This window comes from Aquarana catesbeiana, linkage group LG01 (genome assembly GCF_042186555.1).
Source record: "Aquarana catesbeiana isolate 2022-GZ linkage group LG01, ASM4218655v1, whole genome shotgun sequence".
Classification (NCBI taxonomy): domain Eukaryota; kingdom Metazoa; phylum Chordata; class Amphibia; order Anura; family Ranidae; genus Aquarana; species Aquarana catesbeiana.
This window is the reverse complement of record NC_133324.1, coordinates 964,357,105-964,384,306: the sequence shown is the minus strand read 5'-3', so window position 1 is coordinate 964,384,306 and position 27,202 is coordinate 964,357,105. Positions and strand designations below refer to the sequence as shown.

General features: G+C 43.6%; 1 protein-coding gene and 1 long non-coding RNA gene across 10 annotated transcripts in view; one reads left to right on the top strand and one right to left on the bottom strand.

Annotated features, from left to right (window-relative positions):
* LOC141122014 (C4b-binding protein alpha chain-like) overlaps positions 1–23,905 on the top strand; it is a 341,346-nt gene extending 317,441 nt beyond the window's left edge. For 8 of the 9 annotated variants that reach the window (XM_073611817.1, XM_073611832.1, XM_073611852.1 and 5 more), the window contains 4 exons: positions 4,222–4,270; positions 8,287–8,311; positions 21,633–21,750; positions 23,480–23,905. In XM_073611817.1, coding sequence (XP_073467918.1) covers positions 4,222–4,270; positions 8,287–8,311; positions 21,633–21,750; positions 23,480–23,578 — 291 coding nt within the window. In that variant the 3' untranslated portion in view covers positions 23,579–23,905. The remainder of the gene's footprint in view (positions 1–4,221; positions 4,271–8,286; positions 8,312–21,632; positions 21,751–23,479) is intronic. The other variant, XM_073611845.1, reaches the window with a different exon arrangement.
* Positions 1–27,202, bottom strand: part of LOC141122093 (uncharacterized) — a 107,342-nt gene that overhangs the window by 52,649 nt on the left and 27,491 nt on the right. The gene's annotated exons all lie outside the window — the stretch shown is intronic.

Genomic DNA, 27,202 nt, shown 5'->3' with positions numbered 1-27,202 from the left:
TATTCTCTGCGATGCCGCAGTGAATTATGGGCCGTGACGTGCCACTCGAATTTGGCACGAACGGCCCATAATGTTCGAAATTTGATGATGCGATGTTCGGGTCGAACATGGGTTCGACTCGAACTCGAAGCTCATCCTTAGTGGTCAGTCCTCAGGCAGTGCATCATTTCCTCCATTTAGTGATGTTGCCCTCTGCTATCCAGCTACAGCATGCAAAGGTGGTGGTGGACTAGCTTACTAAACCATCCTCTATCACCCAAGCAGAGACTGGTGCACAGTCCACTGCAGCTGCCAGAGTGGCTAAACCTTCCTCCTTGTCCACAGCTATTCCTGCCATAGCTCCAGCATGAGGCATGGAGGATTAAACAGAGTTATTTGAACACAGCGTTAGCCACTTTCTTCTTGACGATGCACAGTCATTACTTCATTCAGATGTTGGTTTTGAGGTTGAGGAAGGCAGGAACATGAGCCTACAGAGAGAGGAGAACACTGGTACACAAATTGACAGTAATGTTCCCCCAGCCGCAGCGTATTACCAAGTTGTCTCCAGTGGTAATGCGGATGGAGATGAGGTCACTGACGTGACTTGGGTGCCAGATAGAGCAGAGGAGGAAAGTGATGGTGAGGCACAACCCCAACGAGGCAGCCATCATGGAAGAGTAGAGAGCAGCCACCCTATTCCATCACATTGTGGAGCTGTTATCCCCTGGACCACTTCCCACAGCTCAGCTGTCTGGGCCTTTTAGCACATGTGCAGCTGATTGCACCGTTGCAATTTTGAAACTTTGTCTCAAACACATCAAGCGTGGCAAAAACACCAGCCATTTGGGTACCACATGCTTGACAAGGCATTTAACCTCCCACCACCCAGCCTGTTGGCAAGAGCACCTGAAAGCCACAAAAAAGGGGCACAAATCTGTTCCTTCTCCTTACTCACCTCAGTCTGTCCCTGCTATACCCCATGACCTCTCAGCAGCCTCCACTGACAGATGGTAATGCACAGGGTGTCCCAGGTCCTTGCAGCACACCACCAGCTGTAGACTATAGCTGGCAAATTTCCAAATATCTCTGCCCCATCTGCTGCAGTGAAAAAAAACAACAACAAAAAAAAAAAAAAAAAAAAAAAAAAAAAACAAAAAAAACACAGGCACTGCCACCCACATGCCCAGCGTCTAAATGCAAACTTGTCAAAGCTGCTGGCTCTACAACTTCTGTTTTTCCATCTAGTGGATTCTTTCCCCTTCCCTGATTTTGCAGAATGTGCTGTACCACAATGGCATGGTTCCCAGTCGCCATTCCAGCTCTGTACCATCACATGGAAGGCAATGTTGTGGCATCATTGGGTAAGGCAGTCAGTCACAAAGTCCATGTTACTGCTGACACGTGGTCCAGCAAGCATGGTCAGGGATGATATATTTCATTCACAGCACACTGGGTAACTCTGTTTGCAACTTGGAAGGATGCAGGACAGAGCTCAGTGCTGCAGCTTGTTGTGCCGCCATGTCTCCATATAGCTAGTGGTGATGATGCAAGATTTGTCAGCTCTACCCCCTCCTCCATGACTTCCTCTGCTGAATTTTCCTATGAATCACAAGTACCCCCTAAGCGCTCAAGGGGCTATTCAATGAGTCAGGCTAAAAGGTGCCATGCAGTGCTTCAGCTGGTGTGTCTAGGGGACAGGGACCACACCGGAGCAGAGATTCTTGCAGCTCTGCAGGGCCAGGCCCAGAGGTGGTTCATGCCACGCCAGCTGGAGCCAGGAATGGTGGTGTGTGATAATGGCACAAACCTCCTGTCTGCCCTTAGACAGGGAAAGTTGACACATGTGCCATGCCTGGCACATGTCTGCAATTTGGTGTTACAGCATTTCCCAAATAGGTACTCAGGGTTGGAAGATCTGCTAAAGCAGGCCAGAAGTGTCTGTAGCCATTTCAGGCCGTCATACACAGCCAATGCTCTGTTGGCTGAAATTCAGCGGGAATTCTACCTGCCGTAAACCACCTGTTTTGTGACATGCCCACCAGGTGGAACACTAATTTGGCAATGCTGCAAATGCAATAGAGGGCCATCAACGAGTACCTGAGTATAGCACAACGACAGGCTCAGATTTTTGTTTTCCCATCCCATGATAAAGGATGCATGCACTGTACTGTCACCATTTAAAGAGAGGCCAAAAGGATGGTGAGCCATGACAATGCATGCATCAGTGACACAATCCCTGTTATGTTCCTGCTGGAGCAGACTGTGTGGCATTATGGACAGGGCACTCAAGGCAGAGCATCGAGAGGAAGAGGAGGACTTCCTTTCCTCTCAAGGCCCAATTTATGCAGACACCATTATTCCTATGCCACTGAACACACAAGAAGAGAGGGAGGAGGAAGATTCAGGCAATTTTGGAGGCACTGAAGCAGAGGAAGACATACGTCAAACAGTAAGAGATGGTTTTGCATCTGCAGAACCCTTGGGAGTAGTACGTGGCTGGGAGGAGGCAGTTCCAGATACTATAATCTTCAATGATCCCAAGGAGTCTGCCTCTCGTGCCTCCGCAAATTTGCAGTGCATTGACCACCGCTACAAGGGAAAAGTCTCAGAACTCATCCCGTCCCCACAGAGAGTGCAGTAGATGAAATCTCTTGATGACACCTTAAAGAGGAGTTTATTGAATGCTTCCCCCCCGACTCTGGTAGGTTACAGTGTCATGGAAAATGTCATTTTGAGGCTTTTGTTGATCAAGAGAGGAGCGGTGGAGAAAGCGGCAGCCGAAGTGATGCATTTCACAATTTATTTAGTCCTCGCCACCCAAGGCTGTCAGCTTTCACATCCCATCGGCAGCATCTGCATCAGACAGTGGACGATTATCTAGGGGCGAAAATAGGGCGAGCTTTCCAGTCGACGATCCACTGGCTTACTGGGTCATAAGAATAGACCACTGGCCAGAACTTGAAGTATGCTATTGAACCGCTGGGCTGCCCTGCATCCAGCATGCTTTCCGAACGGCATTTAGTGCTGCAGGAAGTTTTGTTACTGATAATAGAACGCGTCTGTCCACAGACTCCGTGGACCGTCTGAAATGTATCAAAATGAATAATTCCATGCAATTGAACTGCTGGGCTGCCCTGCATCCAGCGTGCTTTCCGAAGAGCATTTAGTGCTGCTGGAGGCTATGTTACTGATAACAGAACACGTCTGACTCGGTGGACCGTCTGACATTTATTAAAATGAATCAGTCCTGGATTACCAGCAGCTATGAAGCCCCTGATGCTGATGATTAATTGTTTTTGGGATGTGGAATCTCTGCAGGACTTCTAGGCTGCCTAGCTTTGTGGGTGTTGATTTCATCTGGAAACATTTTTTTGGTGTAGGTTTCATGGGCACAATTAACACCCAAAGAAAGACCAATTTTTCCTCACCTGTCCATATCATTAAAATGTTTGACAGCAAAGGCCAATTCTTGCTTTCATCAAGAGTACCTCTATAGGGTTATGGTGTAAGGGTGCCACTGACCCCCAAAGAGCAATTTGTTACTGTTACCTGTTACTTCTCTCCAAAGTCTGTGGAAGAGACACCAGAATTTATCCAAAAAAAATCTCTAATCTTGTTCCCAGTGCACTACCTTGTGGCCTCATCATACACACTGGCTCTGCAAGTCGTTTACAAAATAAAGAAAGCTTGCAGGGAAAAAAAAAATAGCATTTTGGCTTCATAAATGCAATTCTTTCGGCAGCAGCTTCTATACACAGTACAGATGAGCCACTTTACAGGTAGACTAAGTGTACCCCTAGGGCACTATATTAAAAATAATTTTTCATGTTTATGCTTTCACTTTAAGCATCAATAAATCACTGCTCATTTAAATATATGACGTTTTTTACAAACTTTTTTCCATTGATACATGTCCCCCATGTCTTCCTGGCAGCAGCACAATGTAAGGGAGGTGCACTGAGATGTAAGGGAGGGTGGGGGACTCTTGACTTCTAGAGGTGAGGAGACCTCTGATGAAAGGTGGGGAGCTGTGCTCTGGACATCTAATCTAACAGATACAACTGACCCTTTGAGGGCAACCATAATGCTGATGTCGCCCAAAATGAAATGGAGTTTGACACCCCTGATCTAGTTATAGTAAAGCAAAGAATACACTATAAATCCCCTTTAACATATGACAACAGTAGAGCTAGCTTATATATAAAGAATGGTGATTGGCTTATCCCATCTTTCCTGCAGGTGGAGACGTCATCGTGTGCTTTTGCTGGAGTCATTGAAGGTGAGTCAGGTCAGAGACTCTCTACTGTAACATTCCTCTGTATATGGGGGGGCTCTGTTATCTGTCAGGGGTGAGACCCCTTATATCTAAAAACTGATTATTAAACCTGATGAAGGGTCAGAGCCCTGCTTCATATTTGGATTGATTTACTAAAATGTTTTGTGAAACTAAGAGCTAGCATTTTCATGAGAGGTCAGTAATGGAAGCCGCCATATTTTCAGTAGAAGTTTCCTCTAATATGATTATCTGGATATATGAAAAGCTCTTTTACAATGTGTGTTTATCTTATGATACAAAAAGTATTGGACTAAAAAAACATGTAAGTGCAATGCCTCTCATTGCTGTCCAGCCCCACCCCCAAGGAGTGTAATCTTTACTCAGTGGAAGGATGTAACCAGAAAGAAATATAATTTTCATAAAAGATATGTTATGTTGTATGCATCACCATATAATACAATTATCTGCATAGATCCCACAAGGTTTGGATCGGTGCATTTCGCCCAAGGTGTGGGCTTCTTCAGGATCCAATTTTCAATATTTCTAAACCTTATAACAGATAGACAGTATAAAATATATATATATCACTAACTCACGGTGGAGCTGCTGATTTAAAGCGGTCTGTTACCGTGACCTTGTTACCTGTATTTTCACCAGTATCGGGTCTAGGGTTCGGTTGAGCTTATTACCAGAAAGTGTAGGCACCAGTCACTTGAGTATTTTTTTCAATGCTTTAATGGGAGATAACTGGAAGAAGTAGCAGGAAAGAGGTAGAAGAAGAGTTGCAGGGAGGTTCAAATACCTTTTCTTGGCGTAGCACTAAGGAATTGAAATCTTTAGGATGAATGTTTCCTCGGCTCAGGATTAAATCTTTGCCCGTCCGGATAGGTCTCTCTCACCAACCTAGCAGCGGGTACGCAGCACAAACAAAACAGTCTCTGCCACAGACTTGAGTGAAATAAAACCTGTACGATCCTCTGCCACAGGATGTAGTGTTTTTTTTCGATGAACAGCAAACCACAGTACCAGAACCATAAGGCCAACCCGGCAGTACTTGTGCGGTAGTGTAGTTTAGGATATGTCCTCCAATCGAGTCACCAGGCCCTTATTAAAACCAGCCTTGCATGGTCCTTTCCAAGATGCGTCCTCCTCTGGATCTTCCCGATTGTCCGGCTTCTTCCCGCAGAACAGACAGCACAGGACCATCCCAGGCTTCTGGGTCCACCCGCGTGGCTACAGCAACGCAACCCTCCAGGCCAGAGGGCTACGACACATACCTATAGGCCAGGAGGGCCACGAGGCACAAAGAAAAGACCCCTGTAACATGGCGTCTGTCCCATAAATACCCTTTCCCAGAATGCAACTCGGAGGACCACCTCCGCCGAATTATCTGCGGGACAGAAGAGCACCCATACACTTCAGCATGTTGCTTTCCAACACTGACCCATGATGACAACGACACCCACAGGATGTCATTTGATCAAAAGATATGTATACACACCACAAGAGAAAGTAAAAAATGATATTATATAAAATAAAAATGGGGGGGGGGGGGGGAATGGAAGAGACAAAACAAGTGTGAAGGACCGTACAGAGTCAGCATATTGGGGGGACAAGAGGTTACAAAAACAGGGAAGAACCATATAACTTGTAGTTTGTCTTACCTCTAAAACAATATCCAGGAAAAATGTATAATGGGGTGTATTGTATGCGTATACCCTAAAGGATCTGAGAAATGCTCATAAGCCTCTATATGTACCAGTGAGACCTAGCTCCTCCCCATCTCCTGTCCCCCACATCATGCCTTACAAGCCACAGTCAAACAACCACGAGCGTGTACGTGGCGAGACATTCCCCCATTCTCACTGGTACATATAGAGGCTCACATGCGCCTCTGGTTTGCGGCATCGCCATCTTTGGACCTACCACATGGACGACCCTACTGGCACTCCTAATCACAATTGGTAAGTGGGTTGGGACCCACAAATCGATCTAATTTTCCTTTTTATTAGGACACTTTACTCTACTTACTGGTTCAACCCCCTTATCTATGTAGATTACTATTATTGCAGATCTATGGTGAGGATCCATATATGTATTCTACCTGGTGTCAGGTCTGCCAGGAGATTCCAACCATCACTCCGGTTACCTGACCGGTAGTCTTGTTATCCCAGTATCAGGTGGAGGGACGGTTGAGATCCTGCAGCCGGTATAAAGGAACCACAATAGATGGTGCAAACAGCCTAACAAGGAACCACCAGCAAATAACTCACAGTTAGTAGAGTCCGTAGACAGAAAACTGGTAGGTGAAAGGACAATCCAAGACAGTGGACCAAGGCAGAAGTACACAGGGGTCTACCAGAAGGCAGTGTCGGAAACAGGCAGGGTTGGCAATGAGAACAGCGTAAATCCAAGGGGTAATCCAAGAATCGCAGTCAGGAATAAGCAAAGTCAGCAACCAGAAGATCAGCATAAATCCAAGAATCAGAGTCAGGAACAAACAACCAGAAACAACCCACATCCACCAAACTAGCATAAACAGGTACCTATACTAGGGCAAGGATAGGAAGGGGAAGTGAAGATTTATAGGGTCACTGATCAGATGACTACCAACAGCTGATCCCAGGGTGGAGCCAACATCCAAACTATTGGAGTAGAACCTAACAAGGATTCTGCCATAAAGCAAGTTCCCTGGTGGTTCAGGAATTAGGAAACCGTCTGTGAACACCAGGTCCCAGGATCAAATTTAGGACACGGCGTGACACCTGGCACCTGGGCCTTTCCTAGGGAGGGCTGGCAGATCCCACCAAACCACCCCTTTTCATTTGCATTTGGTCTAATTGGTAAGTTAGGCACTTGTACTTTTGATAGCACTTATCGCTTGCATATGACACCTAGCTCTATACTCCCTTATCTGGTTTTATGATTTATGAATTTTCTTGTATATCCAAATACTGCTGTATAGGATCCTTTATGTGGACTTAGACATATAACTTTTGTGGCACTCGGATCTCTTTTGTTGATGGTTGATAATTCCTCTCTATCCCTTCATTGTTGTATTTCACTTTCTTGGTAAGTCAGGGCACTTGTACTCTTGATAATTTTGGGTGCTTACAAGTACTAATACCTCACTATCTATTTCTCCACTATTATTTATGCTTACTAGATGCCTGTTTCCTGACGGCAATCCCATTCCTAGTCTTTGATCTAGACACCATAGACTGAATGTTTTATTTTGGATCAGAGCATTTCTCAGATCCTTTAGGGTATACACATACAATACATCTTATTATACATTTTTCCTGGATATTGTTTTGGAGGTAAGACAAACTGCCAGTTATATGGTTCCTCCTTGTTTTTGTAGCCTCTTGTCCCCCCCAATATGTTGACTCTGTATGGTCCTTAACACTTGTCTTGTCCTCTCCCCCTGCCCCCCCCCCCATTTTATTTTATTTAATATTCCCTTTTTTTCATTCTCTTGCCCACCAATTTTTAGTTGTTGTGTATATACGTATCTTTTGAAAAAATGATATCCTGCTTCACTTTCTTTCTTCCCTTTTTGATTTATTAGAATGAACATGTAACTGCTATAATGTTTGTTTATATATATATGTTTGGATCTGATATATTGTTTGTACTGTCAATCTGTCATAAGGTTTAGAAATATTGAAAATTGGATCCTGAAGAAGCACGAAACACGTCAGTCCAAATTTTGTGGGATCTATCTAGATGTAGACAATTGTATTGTATGGCGATGTGTACAACATAACATATCTTTTATGAAAATTATATTTCTTGCATTTTTAACGTTTTTGTGTGAAAAAAATAAATTTTGTTTATGGTATATAGTGATTGACTTTTGGGCACATTTAAAATCCCATCTCCCAGTGTCTCCCCCCCCCCTGTAGAGACCTGGGACACACTTCTTTACTCTTAATCTGTATTCCTCCTAATCATTGTCCTCAGGGTCCAATACTGTCAGTCCCCGTGTATCTGTTGGGTCATTCATTGTCCTGTCTATTCCACAGGTGTGACCAGCAGCTCCTTGATTCCGTAAGTACAAAGATCTGCACTTCTGACAACAAAAATACTTTACTGATAGAAGCCAGCTCTGCAATGTTCTATGATCATCTGTACAAGGGTAACATTATAGATATTACTTATACAGTATTTCTCCTATATCCCAAAAATAGTTTAAGTCATATTAAATTGTTACCATATTTTACCCAACTAAGCAAAACTTGCCTTATTTTGTATCCTTTGCTATACAGTGTTCTTTATATATATATATCTATATATATATATATCTATATATATATATAGATATATATATATATAGATAGATATATATATCTATATATATATATAGATATATATATCTATCTATCTATCTATCTATATATATATATATATATATATATATATATATATAGATAGATAGATATATATCTATAGATATATATCTATAGATATATATCTATCTATCTATCTCTATATCTATATCTATATAGATATATAATCTAATTGTAGCTGGGCTTTGTGCTCTACATAAAAATTTCCATCACCGTCTTCACACTAACTGAAATTTTAGATAAGGCAGACAATAGGAGAGCCAGAAAAATAAACACCAAGGACATAAGAACTAAAGACCAACCAAAGCTTGTGCACCCACAATGCACGGGCCGCCACTGGTCAAGCGTAATGCCTTATCATAAGCTAACAACTTGCTCTCAGGAACTTCAAACCAGCTCAGAGCAAAGAAATTGCGGGAAGAGGCTGGTAGCGTCATGACCTTGGGAACTCATTAAGAAAAGGGGGTCATGTGCCCTGAGTAGCTGATACTAGTGAACCCACTAGTACACCCACTAGCAGCCATACACCCAAGACTCCAAACTTCCAGTGTCTGTGGAGCCCTTCTCTCTTCTCTGCTTGTCTTCCCATCCAGCACTGTGGCTCATTGCCCTATGTGGTATGGATGCATTAAAGTGATTGTAAAATCTTGTTTTGTTTTCTATAAAAATAACAAACATGTTATACTTACCTCCTCTGTGCAGTGGATTTGTACAGAGCAGCCCCAATCCTCCTCTTCTCGGGTGCCTCGTCTGTGCTCTTGGCCCCTGCCTCCGGTTGAGTGCCCCCACAGCAAGCAGCTTGCTATGGGGGCACCCGAGCCGAGTCACAGCTGCCTGTGTCCATTCAAAGAGGGACCTGTGGCCCACCCCACCCCTCTCTCTCCTGATTGGCTAACTGACTTTGATTAGTAGCAGTGGGAGCCAATGGCGCCACTGCTGTGTCTCAGCCAATTAGTGGGTAGAGTCTCAAGCGGCCGAGACATTTGTGGACATCGCTGGACAGAGATGGGGCTCAGGTAAGTATTAGAGGGGCCGAGGGAGGCTGCTACACACAGAAGGCTTTTTATCTTAATGCATAGAATGTACAACCCCTTTAAGCTTGCCACACACTGAGTATCCCATTCTAATAGGGTCATGTAATGAATAAGCAGCAGTGTAGATAAAAGTGTATGCTGGTTCTATTCTATAGTTGAGACACAATGCAATACCACTTTAAGCTTCTGTGATTTACAGTGCTGCCCGCACTAACGAAAAGGAATAGAGATGAAGGTACGGTCTGCAGAGGGAAGTTGGTGGATCAGCAACGGTCAGGATTGGGAACTACTGATGTAATCACGATGAGCGATGACCTCACAACACGATGACCCTCTTCCGCCTCTATTCCCACTGAAAATTACCATATTTGGTCTATGTGTCACCCACGTTCCCTGGAATAGTGTTGACTAGGGATGGGCCAAACGACCCCCCTTTTCGGTTTGCACCAGAACTTTCGAACATCGCGAAAGTTCGGAACTGAATAACAAACCCCATTGAAGTCTATGAGACCCGAACTGGAAAAAAATCAAAAGTGCCAATTTTTAAGGCTTATATGCCATCTATTGGCAATACAACGGTTATGGGGTTCCGGGTACTGCCCTGGGGCAGTAAAAAAAAGTTTGTAAAAAATGTAATTTTTAAATGAGCAGTGATTTATTAATGCTTAAAGTGAAATAATAAAAATTAAAAATTCCTTTTAATATAGTGCCTGGGGGGTCCCCTTAGTCTACATGTAAAGTGGCACATCTGTACTGCATATAGAAGCTGCTGCACCAATAATTGCATTTAAAATACCAAAAAAAAGACACTTTCCATGCAAGCTTTCTTTATTTAGTAAACCACGGCTTGTAGAGCCAGTCTGTATGATGAAGCCACAATGTAGTGCACTGGGAACAAGATAAGAGATTTTTTGGATAAATTCTGATGTCTCTTCCAAAGACTTTGGATAGAAGTAACAGGTGCAGAACAGTTGGTCTTTGGGTGGCGGTGGTGCCTTCACACTGTAACCCTATAGAGGTACTCTTAATGAAAGCAAGAATTGACCTTGCTGTCAAAAATTGAAATGATATGCACCTGTCAAACAGGTGCGGAAAAATTGGTCTTTGGGTGTTAATTGAGCCCTTGAAACTTAAACCAAAAAAAAATTCCTCCAGATGAAATCAACACCCACAATGCTAGGTAGCCTAGAAGTCCTGCAGATATTCCACATCCCAAAAACACTTAATCAGCGACATCTGATTCAAGGGCTTCATAGCTACAGGTAATCCAGGACTGATTCATTTTGATAAATGTCAGACGGTCCACCGAGTCAGACGTGTTCTGTTATCAGTAACATAGCCTCCAGCAGCACTAAATGCACTTCGGAAAGCACGCTGGATGCAGGACAGCCCAGCAGTTCAATTGCATACTAGGCAAATTCTTGCCAATTGTCTATTCTCATGACCCAGTAAGCCAGTGGATCGTCGACTGAAAAGCTCTTATCGCTGTTTTCGCCCCTAAATAATCGTCCACCTTGTGATGCAGACAGTGCAGATGGGGATGTGGAAGCTGACAGCCCTGAGCAGCGAGGTCTAAAAAAAATGTGAAATGCATCACTTAGGAGACCGCCTTCTCCACCGCTCCTCTCTTGACTAACAGAAGCCTCAAAACTATGTTTTCCACCACACTGTAACCCACCAGAGTCAGGAAAAGCATTAGGTAAACTCAAGAGTAGGGATGAGTCGAACACCCCCTGGTTCGGTTCGCACCAGAACCTGCCAATGGACCGAAAGTTTGCGCAAACTTTAGAACCCCATTAAAGTCTATGGGACTCGAACGTTCAAAATCAAAAGTGCTAATTTTAAAGGCTAATATGCAAGTTATTGTCCTAAAAAGGGTTTGGGGACCCGGGTCCTGCCCCAGGGGACATGTATCAATGCAAAAAAAGTTTTAAAAACTGACATTTTTTCAGGGGGAGGAGTGATTTTAATGATGCTTAAAGTGAAAAAAAAAGTGAAATATTCCTTTAAATATCGTACCTGGGGGTGTCTATAGTATGCCTGTAAAGTGGTGCATGTTTCCCGTGCTTAGAACAGTCCCTGCACAAAATAGCATTTTTAAAGGAATAAAAGTAATTTAAAACTGCTTGCGGCTTTAATGTAATGTCGGGTCCCGACAATATGGATGAAAATCAGTGAGACAAACGGCATGGGTACCCCCCAGTCCATTACCAGGCTCTTTGGTCTTGTATGGATATTAAGGGGAATCCCGCACCCAAATTAAAAAAAGTAAAGGCGTGGGGCCCCCAGGCCCTATATACTCTGAACAGCAGTATACAGGCAGTGCAAACAAGACAGGGAATGTAGGTTTGTTGTTAAGTAGAATCTGTTTGTAATTTTGAACTGGTACATTTTTAAAGTGTAGCTCTAAAAAATCTATTTTTAAGCTTTTTGGAAGACATAGGGAAGGGTTATCACCCCTGTAACATTTGTTTTCCTGTCTGTGCACCTCTTCAGAAGATTTCACCTCACTTTCTGTCCCAATGACAAATGTTTTTTGAAAATTTGGGGTTTTTAGTGAAACAAGGATTGGTGATAAAGCATCAGTGAAGAGGATAAATGTTTTTCCCATATTAACACTTACAGGAGAGAATTTCCCTTCCTAGGGGTAGATTTTATCTCACTTCCTGTTGTCTCCTTCCGTTTGCAAGTAGGAGTCGTTTGTAAGTTGGATGTTTGAAAGTAGGGGCCTGCCCTATATACTCTGCAGAAATTGTAGCCTTAGGTGTTGGTGTTGCCACAACACTGTAAGCCCCCACAGTTACTCTTGGTGGGCACGGGAACGGGCCCTGCTGTGAAATATTAGATCAAGAATTGTAATTACATACCATTGTTGAACAGTGATAGAAAAATTGGACCTTTGAAGGTGGTGGTGGTGGTAGTGGTGCCACAACAATGTAAGTCCTCACAGTTACTCTTGGTGGGTGCTGGAACGGGCCCTGCTGTGAAATATTATATCAAGAATTGTAATTACATGCACCTGTTGAACAGGGGCAGAAAAATTTGGCCTTTGGTGGTTGTGGTGGTGGTGTTGCCACAACACTTTAAGCCCTCACAGCTACTCTTGGTGGGTGTAGAGGCAGAAAAATTGGGCCTTAGGCACTGGTGCCACAGCACTGCAACCCCTCACAGATGCTATAGTTGGAGCACAGGAATGAGCCCTGCTGCAAAGTCTTGCAGCAAAAATTGTAATTATATGCCCCTGTTAAACAGGGGCTAAAAATTTGGGCCTTGGGCACTGGTGCTGGTGCCACAACACTGCAACCCCTCACAGATACTCTAGTTGAGCGCAGCAACGAACCCTCCTGCACAATATTGCATCAAAAATTGTAATTACACGCCCCTGTTAAACAGGGGCAGAAAAATTGGACCTTAGCCACTGGTGCCACAACACTGCAACCCCTCGCAGATGCTATAGTTGGAGAGCAGGAATGAGCCCTGCTGCAAAGTATTGCAGCAAAAATTGTAATTATACCTCCCTGTTAAAAAGGGGTTTAAAAATTGGGCCTTAGGCACTGGTGCTGGTGCCACAACACTGCAACCCCTCACAGATACCATAGTTGGAGCGCAGGAATGAGCCCTGCTGCAAAGTATTGCATCAAAAATTGTAATTACATGCCCCTGTTAAACAGGGGCAGAACAATTGGGCCTTAGGCACTGGTGGCGGTGCCCAGAACCAAAAATGTTCTTACAAGCTATCAGCATGAAAATTGAGGAGGAAGAGGATTGTCATTTAGCATAACAGGATAGTCACTCAGCACCAGCATAGGCAGTCTTGAAGGTATCTCACATAAAAAAAAAAATCAATCGGTTACATCAGCATCAGGTGCTTGGCAGCTGGTGATCCAAGACTGATTTCTTTTTATGAAGGTCAGCCGGTCGACCGATTCGGTGGACAGGCGCACCCTGTGATCGGTTACAAAGCCTCCAGCAGCACTGAATGTGCGTTCCAAAAGAACGCTGGATGCAGGACAGGCCAGTAGCTCAATTGCAGTGATCTCTGGCCAGTGATCCATCCTCAAGACATACTAATGGCCTGCAGTGAGATGTAGCTGCACAAAGCTGGGATATATATACATACTGATACTGCAGCTAGCAGAATCAACTGCCTGCCTGTTGTATTATTAGTATGAGAACACCAGCAATTGTCTTCAGGTAGCTTTAGGTGCACACTGTGCAGAGGACACAGTACACTAACTGTAAATACTGCAGCTGCCTGCCTGTGGTATTAATAGGATCAGAATAACACCACCAATTTTCTTCGGGTAGCTTTAGGTGCACACTGTTCAGAGGACACAGTACACTAATGCCCCGTACACATGGTCGGACATTGATCGAACATTCCGACAACAAAATCCTAGGATTTTTTCCAACGGATGTTGGCTCAAACTTGCCTTGCATACACACGGTCACACAAAGTTGTCGGAAAATCCGATCATTCTGAACGCGGTGACGTAAGACACGTACGTCGGGACTATAAACGGGGCAGTAGCCAATAGCTTTCATCTCTTTATTTATTCTGAGCATGCGTGGCACTTTGTGCGTCGAATTTGTGTACACACGATCTGAAATACCGACAACGTATTTTGTTGTCGGAAAATTTTATAGCCTGCTCTCAAACTTTGTGTGTCGGAAAATCAGATGGAAAATGTGTGATGGAGCCTACACACGGTCGGAATTTCCCACAACTAGGTCCTATCACACATTTTCTGTCGGAAAATCCGACCGTGTGTATGGGGCATTACTGTAAATACTGCAGCTGCCTGCCTGTGGTACTAATAGGATCATTAGAACACCAGAAATTTTCTTCAGGCAGCTTTAGGTGCACACTGTGCAGAGGAGACAGTACACTAACTGTAAATACTGTAGTTACCTGCCTATAGTACTAATAGGATCAGAAGAACACCACCAATTGTCTTCAAGTAGCTTTAGGTGCACACTGTGCAGAGGACACAGTACACTAACCGTAAATACTTGCCGCTGCCTGCCTGTTGTACTAATAGGACCAGAAGAACACCACCAATTTTCTTCAGGTAGCTTTAGGTGCACACTGTGCAGAGGACACAGTACACTAACTGTAAATACTGCAGCTGCCTGCCTGTGGTACTAATAGGATCAGAAGAACACCGCCAATTTTCTTCAGGTAGCTTTAGGAGCACACTGTGCAGAGGACACAGTACACTAACTGTAAATACTGCAGCTGCCTGCCTGTGGTACTAATAGGATTAGAAGAACACCAGCAATTGTCTTCAGGTAGCTTTAGGTGCACACTGTGCAGAGGACACCGTACACTAACTGTAAATACTGCATCTGCCTGCCTGTGGTACTAATAGGATCAGAAGAACACCACTAATTTTCTTCAGGTAGCTTTAGGTGCACACTGTGCAAAGGACACACTACACTAACTGTAAATACTGTAAAAACACCTGCCTGCCTGTCAGTAGGAAGAGAATAACAGGAACGGATCTAGCTAAACTGAATATAGTGTATATATATATATATATATATATATATATATATATATATATAAAACACCTAGGATGCATATATATATACACAATACACTGTAAGTGCAGCTAACTGACTCACCTGCCTACTCTATCTAACTTAAATCAAATGACACTGTCTCTGTCTATCTCTCTCCGCCGCAACACACTACACAAGGCCGCCATGCAGGCGGCCTTATATAGTGTGGGGCGTGTACTAAACCCTCTGAGCCATAATTGGCCAAAGCCACCCTGGCTTTGGCCAATTACAGCTCTCTGTACAGACGGCGCTGTGATTGGACAAGCATGCGGGTCATAGTGCATGCTTGGCTAATCATCAGCCAGCAATGCACTGTGATGTCGCAGTGAATTATGGGCCGTGACGCGCCACTTAAATTTGGGGCGAACGGCCCATAACTTTCGCAATTCGACGAACGGTCGAAAAGGCGATGTTCGAGTCAAACATGGATTCGACTCGAGCTCAAAGCTCATCCCTACTCAAGAGATTTCATCCTCTGCACTCTCTGTGGGGACAAGATTTGTTCTGAGACTTTCCCCTTGTAACGGTGGTCAAGGAGGGTTGCCAACCAATAGCGATCCTTCTCTTTTACGGCATGTATTCTTGGGTCCTTTCACAGCCTTTGAAGCATGAGGGATCCCATGCACTGTAAATTTGTGGAGGCATGAAAAGCAGACTCCTTGGGTTCACTGAGGATTATAGTATCTGGAACTGCCTCCTCCCAGCCGCATACTACTCCCAAGGGTTCTGCGGATGGAAAACCATCTTTTACTGTTTGATGTATGTCTTCCTCTGCTTCAATGCCTCCAAAACAAAAGTGTGTATCAGGGCGCTCTAATTAACAGGACCAAGCAGATATCAGTCTAGATAGATGCACTTCCGGCAGCACTTGAAGAGAGAAGCAGACTGGAAGTAAAATGAAAAGATAAAAAGGGTGCCTCTAAGTGCAGAAGTAAAACTTTATATTCCCAAAAGGGTTAAAAAAACTTACAAAAGGGTGGATGGGTAGGAGCACATCATAATAATAATATGCAGATGGTCCGGCATTTCGGTAGTCCCAAGGTGTCTCAGGGATATCCGGAGGTGTAATTCTATGGTAGCATATTCTGAAGTGGCCACAATGCCACAATGCCTCCAAAACTGCCCAAATCCTTCTCCTCCTCCTCCTCCCTCCTTTCTTGTATTTTCTGTTGCATAGGAAGAATGCTGTCTGCATAAAGTGGGCCTTGAAAGGAAAGGAAGTCCTCCTCTTCCTCCCACTGCTCTGCCTTGAGCGCCCTGTCCATAATGTCACGCAGAGTCTGCTCCAGCAGGAACACAACAGGGATTGTGTCACTGATGCATGCATTGTCACGTCTCCCCATCCTTGTGGCCTTCTCAAATGTTGATAGTACAGTGCATGCATCTTTTATGAGCAGCCATTGGCTTGGGGAAAAATGCTGAGCCGGCCTGAGCCTGTCATTGTGCCATACTCACACAGGTACTCATTGACGGCCCTCAGCTGCATGTGCACCAACTGCAGCATTGCCAAAGTCAAGTTCCACCTGGTGGGCATGTCAAAAATCAGGCGGTGTATGGGCAGGTGAAATTTCCGCTGAATTTCAGCCAACCGAGCACTGGCTGTGTATGATCGCCTGAAATGGCTAGACTCTTCTGGCCTGCTTTAACAGATCTTCTAACCCTGGATACCTATTTAGGAAACACTGCACCACCAAGTTGAGGACCAGTGCCAGGCAGACAGGAGGTTTGTGCCAATATTGCACACCACCATTCCTGGCTCCAGCTAGTGCGGCGTGAACTACCTCTGGGCCTGCTCCTGCAGTGCTGCAAGAATCTTTGCTCCAGTGTGGTTCCTTTCCCCTAGACACACCAGCTGAAGCACTGCATGGCACCTTTTAGCCCTACTCATTAAATAGCCCCTTGAATGCTTAGGGGGTACTTGTGGTTCATAGGACAAGTCAGCAGAGGAGGGTATGGAGGAGGAGGTGAAGATTAGGAGGGGGTAGAGCTGACAAATCTCACATCATCACCACTAGCTGTATGGAGATGTGGCGACAACATTGCCTTCCACGTGATGGTACAGAGCCGGAATGGTGTTACGTGAAAAAAAATAGTGACTGGGAACCTGCCACTGTAGTACAGGACATTCTGCAAATTCATGCAAGGGGGAAGAATATAAAGGCAGAAGTTGTAGCGCCAGCAGCTTTGCATTTAGACGCTGGGCATGTGGGTGTCAGTGACTGTATTTTTTTTTTAACTGCAGCAGATGCCGGCTATAGTCTATAGCTGGTGGTGTGCTACTGGCAGATGTGCTGCAAGGACCTTGGACACCCTGCACTATACCATCATCCCTGTCAGTGGAGACTGCTGAGAGGTCATGAGGTATAGCAGGGCAGACTGAGGCGAGTAAGCAGGAGGAACAGAATTGTGCCCCTTTTGTTTGGCTTTCAGATGCTTTTGCCAATGGACTGAGTGGTGGGAGGTTAAATGCCTTGTCAAGCATGTGGTACCCAAATGACTGGTGTTTTTGCCACACTTGATGTGCTTGAGACAAAGTTTGCAAATTGCAACAGTGCGATCGGCTGCACATGTGCTAAAAAAGGCCCAGACAGCTGAGCTGTGGGAAGTGGTCCGGGAGCTAACAGCTTCACAATGTGAAGGAATAGGGTGACTGCTCTCTACTCTTCCATGATGGCTGCCTCGTTGGTGTTGTGCCTCACCCTTACTTTCCTCCTCTGCTCTATCCAGCACCCAAATCACATCGGTGACCTCATCATCATCATCTTCTCCATCCTCATTACCACTGGAGACAACTTGACAATACACTGCAGCTGGGGGAACATGACTGCCAATTTGTGTACCAGTGTTCACCTCTCTCTGTAGGCTCATGTTCCTGCCTTCCTCAACCTCAGAACCAACATCTGAATCAAGTAATGGCTGTGCATCATCAAGGAGCAAGTGGCTGATGCTGTGTTCAGATAACTCAGCTGACTCCTCCATGCCTGATGCTGGGGCTATGGCAGGAATAGCTGTGGACAAGGAGGCAGGTTTAGCCAATCTGGCAGCTGCAGTGGACTGCACACTAGTTTCTGCTTGGGTGACAGAGGATGAGGAGGATGAGGATGGTTTAGTAAGCCAGTCAACCACCTCCTCTGCATGCTGTGGCTGGATAGCACAGGCAACATCACTAAACAGAGGAAATTATGCCCTGCTTGAGGACTGACCACGTCCACCTTTGCCTGTGGACACATACGCTGCTGGCCCCCTCACAGTGCCATGGCAATATCTGCCTCTCCTTGTTGTCCTCCCAGACAGGATGGAGGGGTGCTTATTAACAAAATGTAATAAAGATGTGTAATTGTATATGTGGATGCACTTTTTATCAATGGAAAGTGGTGTTTGGTTCACTTTAATCTGAGTACAGGCATACCCCACTTTTAAGTACACAATAAGGTTTATTTACTAAAGCTGGAATGTGCAAAATCAGGCTCACTTCTGCAAAAAACCAATGAGCTTCCAGGTTTTATTACCAAAGCTTAATTGAACAATCTGGGATTAGAAGCTCATTGGTTTCTATGCAGAAGGGAGCCTAATTTTGCACTTTCCAGCTTTAGTAAATAAACCCCATTGTGTACTTAAAAGTGGAGTATGCCTGTACTCACTATAAAGACACACTCCACGGATACACTACAATACACTGCAGTAAAACTGCATTGATGCACTGCAATATACTGCATTAAAAGTGCAGTAATGCACAGAAATATACTGTGTTAAGCGTGCAATAACACACTGAAATATACTGCGTTAACTGGCACGTAATGCACAGAAATGTACTGCATGAAACGTGCACTAACACACATAAATATGCTGCGTTAAATGTGCACCAGTGCACTGATACATACGGCATTAAATGGCACGTAATGCACTAAAATATACTACGTTAAACGGCACACGAGGCACTGAAATATACAGCGTTAAATGTGTACTAACACACTGAAATATGCTGCATTAAATGGCACATAACGCACTGAAATTTACTGCATTAAACTTGCAGTAACGCACAGAAATATACTGCGATAAACGTGCACTAACGCACTGATATACACTCCGTTAAATGGCACGTAATGCACTGACATATACTGCATTAAATGGCACATAATGCACTGAAATATACTGCGTTAAACGTGCACGTAAGGCACTGAAATATACTGCGTTAAACGGCAAGTAATGCACAGAAATATACTGCATTCAATGTGCACTAACGCACTGAAATATACTGCATTAAAGGGCATATAACACACTTAAATATACTGCGTTCAACATGCACTAACGCACAGAAATATACTGCATTCAACCTGCACTAACGCACTGAAATAAACTGCGTTAAACAGCATGTAATGCACTGAAATATACTTCGTTAAACGTGCACTAAAGCATAGAAATATACTGCGTTAAAACGTGCACATAAGGCACTGAAATATACTGCGTTAAACGCCATGTAGCGCACTAAAATATATTGCATTAAACATGCAGTAACGCATAGAAATATACTGCATTGGGCACTAAAGCACAGAAATATACCATGTTAAATGTGTACTAATTCACAGAAATATACTGCATTTAACGTGCACTAACGTACTAAAATATACTGCATTAAACAACACGTAACGCAATACAATATACTGTGTTAAACGACACATAACGCAATGAAATATACTATGTTAAACAACGCATCAAAATTATTGGTCACTACACTCACACTGACTGAACTATCACTACATGCACACTAAACTAAAATTCTGCACTGACAATAAAATCAGAATAGCACACTAATGCCGAGTACACACGGTCGGACATTTCGACCAGACTCGTCCGACGAACGCCGACTGACCAAATCCGGCAGACAATCCGATTTGTGTGTGGGCTTCACCGGACCTTCAGCTGACTTTTCGAGTCGCAAATCTGACGGACTTTAGATTTGGAACATGCTTCAAATCTTTACGTCGTAACTCCGCCGGACCCAGAAATCCGCTCGTCTGTATGCTAGTCCGACGGACAAAAACCGACGTTAGGGCAGCTATTGGCTACTGGCTATCAACTTCCTTATTTTAGTCTGGTGTACGTCATCACGTACAAATCCATCGGACTTTGGTGTGATCGTGTGTAGGCAAGTCCGGTCGTTAGAAAGTCCGTTGAAAGTCCGCCCAAAGTTCGTCGAAAGTCTGTCGCACGGGCTGTCGGCCTTTTGTAGCTGAAAAGTCCGACCGTGTGTACGCGGCATAACTCTCTAGTAGCACTGTACAGAGCCCTGTTCTATCTCTCTCGCCAATTTATCACACTACAAATGGCCACTTTTGAAAGAATACTTTTATAGTGGGGGGGCGGGACTAAGAGCAATGAGCCATGATTGGATAAAGCCATCATCACTTTCTCCAATCATAGCTCTGACAGTGCTCTGTGCCCTTATTGGGCAAAGCTTTCATTGCTTCAGCCAATCAGGGCTTCCAATGTGCTGTGCTGCGTTGCAGTGCATTATGGTCATTCGGTAGGCCGAACAAACGGTCAAACGCTGCAATAATTCGGGTGCTCGTCAAATGGGTGAACAGCCAATGTTCAGCTTGGGCCGAACCATTCGCCCATCCCTAGTGTTGACATTCCAGAACTTCCACTCTAGTCATCAATTGCAAGGAAACCACAGGGATATTCTAGTATTTGGTTTCTGTGTACCAAAAATAGGTAGTCCTGGATTAGAAAGGCCTTAACAGAGGGGCTGCAAGGCAAAGGGACGAAGGTGGTAGCTTGGGTAGTAAAGAAATCACAAACAATAAGGGTATTGTGATGGCCAATCCAGAAGGAAATGCAGAGTTAGAAAGTTGTCTTGCCCACCCACCCAAATAATTTTTTTTAGAGTCTTTGGGGAGGTGATTTTTCATAGCAGCCAAATGGGTACAAGGTCACTGGCAATGGTAAATTAGTAGGAAGTTTAGGTAAAGTAGGCACATCTGATGGTATGGAGAAAGGTGGTGGATGTAGTGGTCCCTAATGGATTTGGTGTTTTCAGGAAGAAGTTCATGGTTGCAACTTAGGACAGACTAAAGAGCAGTTCCCTTTATAATATACTGTACTGGGACCAAAGACCCCCTTCCTGGTAACTTCAGTGGTAAAATGTGGCTGTTTTTGGATTATGGATTATGGTTTCATTAAATGACTGCTTTGGCAAAATAAACCCATGTCACATAGTCTGTATTATTGGGAAAATTCTGGTGAAAAAAAGGGCCCAGTAATTGATGAATTTATTAAGTAATTGATGAATCCATTAATCATGTATCCAGCGTGTCCCACCAGGCCCCTTACAAGCTGTTTTGTTTAAGGCATTTATTTATGCATTTCTCCTTATTCATATGTTTTTTATGCCGTGTTCTGTGTTGTGTCCTTTTTCTCCAGTGTGTTGTCACAGTCATCCCTAGGAATTATCATTGGTTTGCTGGTGCTAATACTTCTGGCTCTGGTGTGCCTTATCGTGGTCCAGTTCACTCCATGGACGAGGCAGAAACTCCTCAGAGTACGTATCTGATATTATCCAGTATATGTGATAAACACAAGTTAAAAAATTCCTAGGGTTTCGCTTAGCCACAATTAAATTAAGACTGCTGCACCAAAAATTCCCTGAATACTAGGACCATGCAAATTTTGTAGAAATGTTGATGAAACGCTGTCTCAAAAAACAAAATGCAAGTATAAAAATCACTTATAACCATAAGTAATCTGCAACATCACATGTTTAATGCCACATCCAGATATACCAATGCTATTTAAAATGCAGATTTTGTGCTAAAATCCAAATATTGAAGTGCAAACAATATACAAAAAAAATCACATAACACACTTTTTCTAAAAGTGCAAAGTGCAAACTTCAATAAATAAATAATTAATAATTCATATACAGACAATACGTTCCAAATAAAGTCAATCTGAGTGCAGAAGAAAAAGATGATAATCCACAGTTCATACAAAAAAATGGAAAAATTAACGCTCCAATGGAGTCCATCTATAACTAAAATAACCATACATAAAGTGCTTCTATGTCACCACCATGCTCTTAGAGAAAAATGGCCTGCTTACCAGACCATAAGATCCCACAAAGAAGATCATAAAACAGTAGGAATATTCCCAGCTGGGAAGCCACAGCTTGTTCCTGGACAGCCCCTAAGTGTCAGGATAGATTTCACCTTCCAACTCTCGCAGTTACAGTGCATGTATTGAAAGACGACTCATAGTGCTATACTGCTTGAATCAAGTATTTAATAAAAAAAGTATTGCACTTACAGAGAAATCCTATAAAATAAGCAAAGAATGTCACATAAACACGGCCACGATGAAGAGAGGTCGGTCTGTGTGTGTTGATGTCACACCGCTAGCTCTGCCCAAAGCGTTTCCTCTTAGAAGGCGTTATCTGGGATTAGAACCCTTGTACTCGCCACCACTGCACCCAACATGCATTCTAACCCTTGCTGCTACTGCACCCAGACACTCTTGCATTTGCTGCCACTGCACCCACATAAGGATTTGCATGTACTGTATAGATTTATATTGTAAAGCTATTACGATGTGGTAAAATGTCTTCATGATCAGAAAAGAGACTTTGACATATAATGGTGCCAAAAAAAACAAAATTCTTGAACATGTATAGCACTATTTGTACTGATCTTTAATAATTACACATGAGTATAGATCTTCAGCTACATTCATCAATGCTCCAAGTCCATTTACTTACAATAAAGTCCCAGAAACATTCATCTCGGGTGTGCTCCTTTTGTCTGGATGTTCAGAAATAATGGGCACCAGGCATTCAATGGATTTAAAAGTTTATTGCACAAGGCAATATGGAAAGAGGGGTGAGGTATGGATCAGGAAATCCCAAAGTACACTGGGTCTCATACTCTAGACTTGGCCATAAACTCTTCTAGGTCTTTCTTCAAAGTCTCTTTGTGGGGAGGTGCAGCATGCTGCGGTTTCAGTAACAGAACTGTATTGAAGTTAAAGTTCAATAAGGCAAAACTACAGAGTGGGAAGACAACCCAACTGGGCACACTCACAGAATGTTGCAGTAAAGAGTATAATAGTAGGTCTTGGGTGCATGGACAGCGTCTGTCTTGAGGGGTGGAATGCAGCCTGGCCTGTCTGTGCTTCAATAGGAAGGCTTCTAGGAAGGATGGCATATCCCTGTGCAACAAAAGCGTCTGCCATTATATTTTTTTATCATCAACATTTTCTCTTTTTGTATATTGTAGGAAAAGAAAAGAGGGAAAGCAGAAAATAATATCTCTATACAAAACAGCAATTATCAGGAAACATGTGAGAACCAGACAGGAGCTGAGGATAAAATATAGAATTGAAATATATCCATGTATTCAGTGCCTGAAAGTGCAACACATGATTGCTTCCTGCTGGACATTGGAAGTGACAACGCTGAAGGTCGTATCTGAGAAGACTAAGGTTGTCTACTGGGGATCTTTTCCAATAAGATCTGAAGATTTTGGGATCCCACCTCTATATGGAAATGTAATTCCTTGTGTGTATGTGACACTGCTGGGCAGATCAGTAACTGAGTCATGCCGGTTTAGGCAGCATGGGAAATGCCTATTCAGAATGTTACCTGCCACTTTTCCTAAGAAATGAAATGATTGCAATGATTTACAATATACAATTTATATATATTTTTATTGGTATATTATTTCTATATTATAAAGTGCCGAAAAACACAAAATTATTGCATTTACATAACTGTACAATCATATAACCGGATATTTTAATCCTGAATGACGTGGCCCTGGAGTCTTTGTAGGACTGTGGAGAGGACATAGTAGAGGTAGGTGGCTTTAGTATGGGTGGCTTAGAACAAACACTAAACATGCAATCCTAAATCTCCCGAATCAGCATTCTTAACAAAGTTTCAGCAGTGGGTAGTTAGAAATTGATACAGCTGTCCAATAACCAACCAATGACCAGCTCTAGCAATGGCCAATGACCAACTCCAGCAATGGCCAATGACCAGCTCCAGCAATGGCAAATGACCAGCTCCAGCAATGGCCAATGACCAGCTCCAGGAGCAGCCAATGACCAGCTCTAGCAATTGTCAATGACCAGCTCCAGGAGCAGCCAATGACCGGCTCTAGCAACAGCCAATGAACAGCTCCAGCAATGGCCAATGACCAGCTCCAGGAGCAGCCAATGACCGGCTCTAGCAAGGGCCAATGACCAGCTCCAGCAATGGCCAATGACCAGCTCCAGCAATGGCCAGTGTTCAAAAAAAGAAGAGTCCAGATGGCTGCACACCAAGCTGAGATTCAAAAACGCCTTAATTCATATAAAACCATGAAAGACACGAAGAGCACTACATGTACAAGCAAGGGAGGAATGGCTAACATTCTTCATTGCATTGTGAAATGCGTTACCCATTCCTTCCCTGCTTGTACATGTAGTGCTCTTAATGTCTTTCATGGTTTTATATGAATAAAAGTGTTTTTGGATCTCAGCTTGGTATGCAGCCATCCGGACTCTTCTTTTTCTTATTGCCACAGCTGCAACTGGGCAAGCACTCTGCATGGAGGAGATCATCCTGCTGGAGCTGGTGTTCCGTCAAAATAGCCAATTCATCAAGATCTCCAATCCCGTCACTTTCGGTTACAGTAAACCATCAGTAATTGGAGATTTCAGCGACTTTCTGTTTTGACACAAGGGTACACGGTATTATGAGCTGATATTGTTACTCTGCTCCATAGGTGTGCGCAGCCTATTGCATTAGGGTGTGCACCCCAAATGTATTAAAGCATGGTTGGTGTTAGTAGGCAGTGGACAGTGTCAGTCATTTTTATTTCAATTATTTTATTTTTTTACAATTTTTTTTAGGAATCTGCACCGTGCAGGGTGATTAGGGTGTGCCCAGGCACACCCGGCACACCCCCTGCGCACGCCTATGCTCTGCTCCGATACTAACCAACAAAATGCCTGCCTCTGCGGCAGTGTCAATTTCTTCCTCGTTACCCGCTATTGTGTCAAAACAAAAAAATCTTTGTGTATCAGAATGTACACACTTGCGGATGTTGTGTCAAATCGGCAAGTCTTTCAAATCTCCAATTAATGATGGTTTACAGTAACCAGAAGTGACGTAATTGGAGATCTTGATGATTTGGCTATTTTGACAGAACACCGGTGTTATGTCAGATTAGGCAACCAGTCAGATTATGTAACGGAAGTGACATTCCGTTACAAGATTTGATGGGTTGCCTAATCTGACGGCACACTCGCTCACCTGTGAGCACCGTGACACTTTGTGTAATGGCCAGTGAACAGTTCTAGCAACGGCCAATGACCAACTCTAGCAATGTCCAATGACCAGCTCTAGCAATGTCCAATGACCAGCTCTAGCAATGTCCATTGACCAACTCTAGCAATGTCCAATGACCATCTCTAGCAATGTCCAATGACCAGCTCTAGCAATGTTCAATGACCAGCTCTAGCAATGTGCAATGACCAGTTCTAGCAAAGTCCAATGACCATCTCTAGCAATGTCCAATGACCATCTCTAGCAATGTCCATTGACCAACTCTAGCAATGTCCAATGACCATCTCTAGCAATGTCCAATGACCATCTCTAGCAATGTCCAATGACCAGCTCTAGCAATGTCCAATGACCAGTTCTAGCAATGTCCAATGACCAGTTTTAGCAATGTCCAATGACCAGCTCTAGCAATGTCCAATGACCAGCCTTAGCAATGTCCAATGGCCAGCTCTAACAATGTCCAGTGATCAGCTCCAGCAATGTCAAATGACCAGCTCTAGCAATGTCCAATGACCAGCTCTAGCAATGTCCAATGACCAGCCTTAGCAATGTCCAATGGCCAGCTCTAACAATGTCCAGTGATCAGCTCCAGCAATGTCAAATGACCAGGTCTATCAAAACAAAAGAAAAATTGTAAAACTTTCTGTGGTTCCCTCACAGTGGCTTTTACATATTACAATCTTCATACATGGGACCCTACTTGGCTTATTTTCTAAATTCATTTTTTTTACAGAGGTTGATCGGCAAGGTTGCTGGTTGCACTGTGATTTGATTGTCGTTAGAGGAATTACCTAAAAAACTGTAAGATTCTAACCATATGACACAGTAGACAACCATATTACCAGCAACTAGAGAACAGCTTAACCGCTTGCGGACCAGCCGCCTCAGTTTTACTGCGGCAGGTTGGCTCCACTGCGCAAAATCACGTTATATTACATGATCTCGCGAGGTTTGCATAGCAGGCGTGATCGCGTGCTGGCGGCGGAGTGTGCGCATGCCGGCCGCGAGCTCTGTGAGTCTGACCGCAGGTCACGCGGACTCGATGTCCGCGGGGATACCCGCGATCATCTCATGGAGAGGAAGAACGGGCAGATGCTAATGTAAACAAGCATTTTGTAATCAGGAGCGGTGATCAGTGATGTGTCACAGCTAGTGCATCCCCCCACAGTTAGAATCATTCCCTAGGACACACTTAACCCCTGCAGCGCCACCTCCTGGTTAACCCCTTCACTGCCAGTGACATTTTTACAGTAATCAATGCAATTTTATAATATTGATCGCTGTATTAATGCCAATGGTCACAAAAATATGTCAAAATTGTATGATGTGTCCGCCATAATGTCGCAGTCATGATAAAAATCGCATATCACCGCCATTTCTAATAAAAAATTATTAATAAAAATGCCATAAAACTATCCCCTATTTTGTAGACACTATAACTTTTGCGCAAACCAATCAATAAATGCGTATTGCGATCTTTTTTTACCAAAAATATGTAGAAGAATACATATCGACCTAAACTGAGGAAAAAAATGTTTTTTTATATATTTTTTGGGGATATTGATTATAGCAAAAAGTAAAAAAATATTGCTTTTTTTTTCAAAATTGTCACTCTTTTTTTGTTTATAGCACAAAAAATAAAAACCACAGAGATGATCAAATAACACCAAAA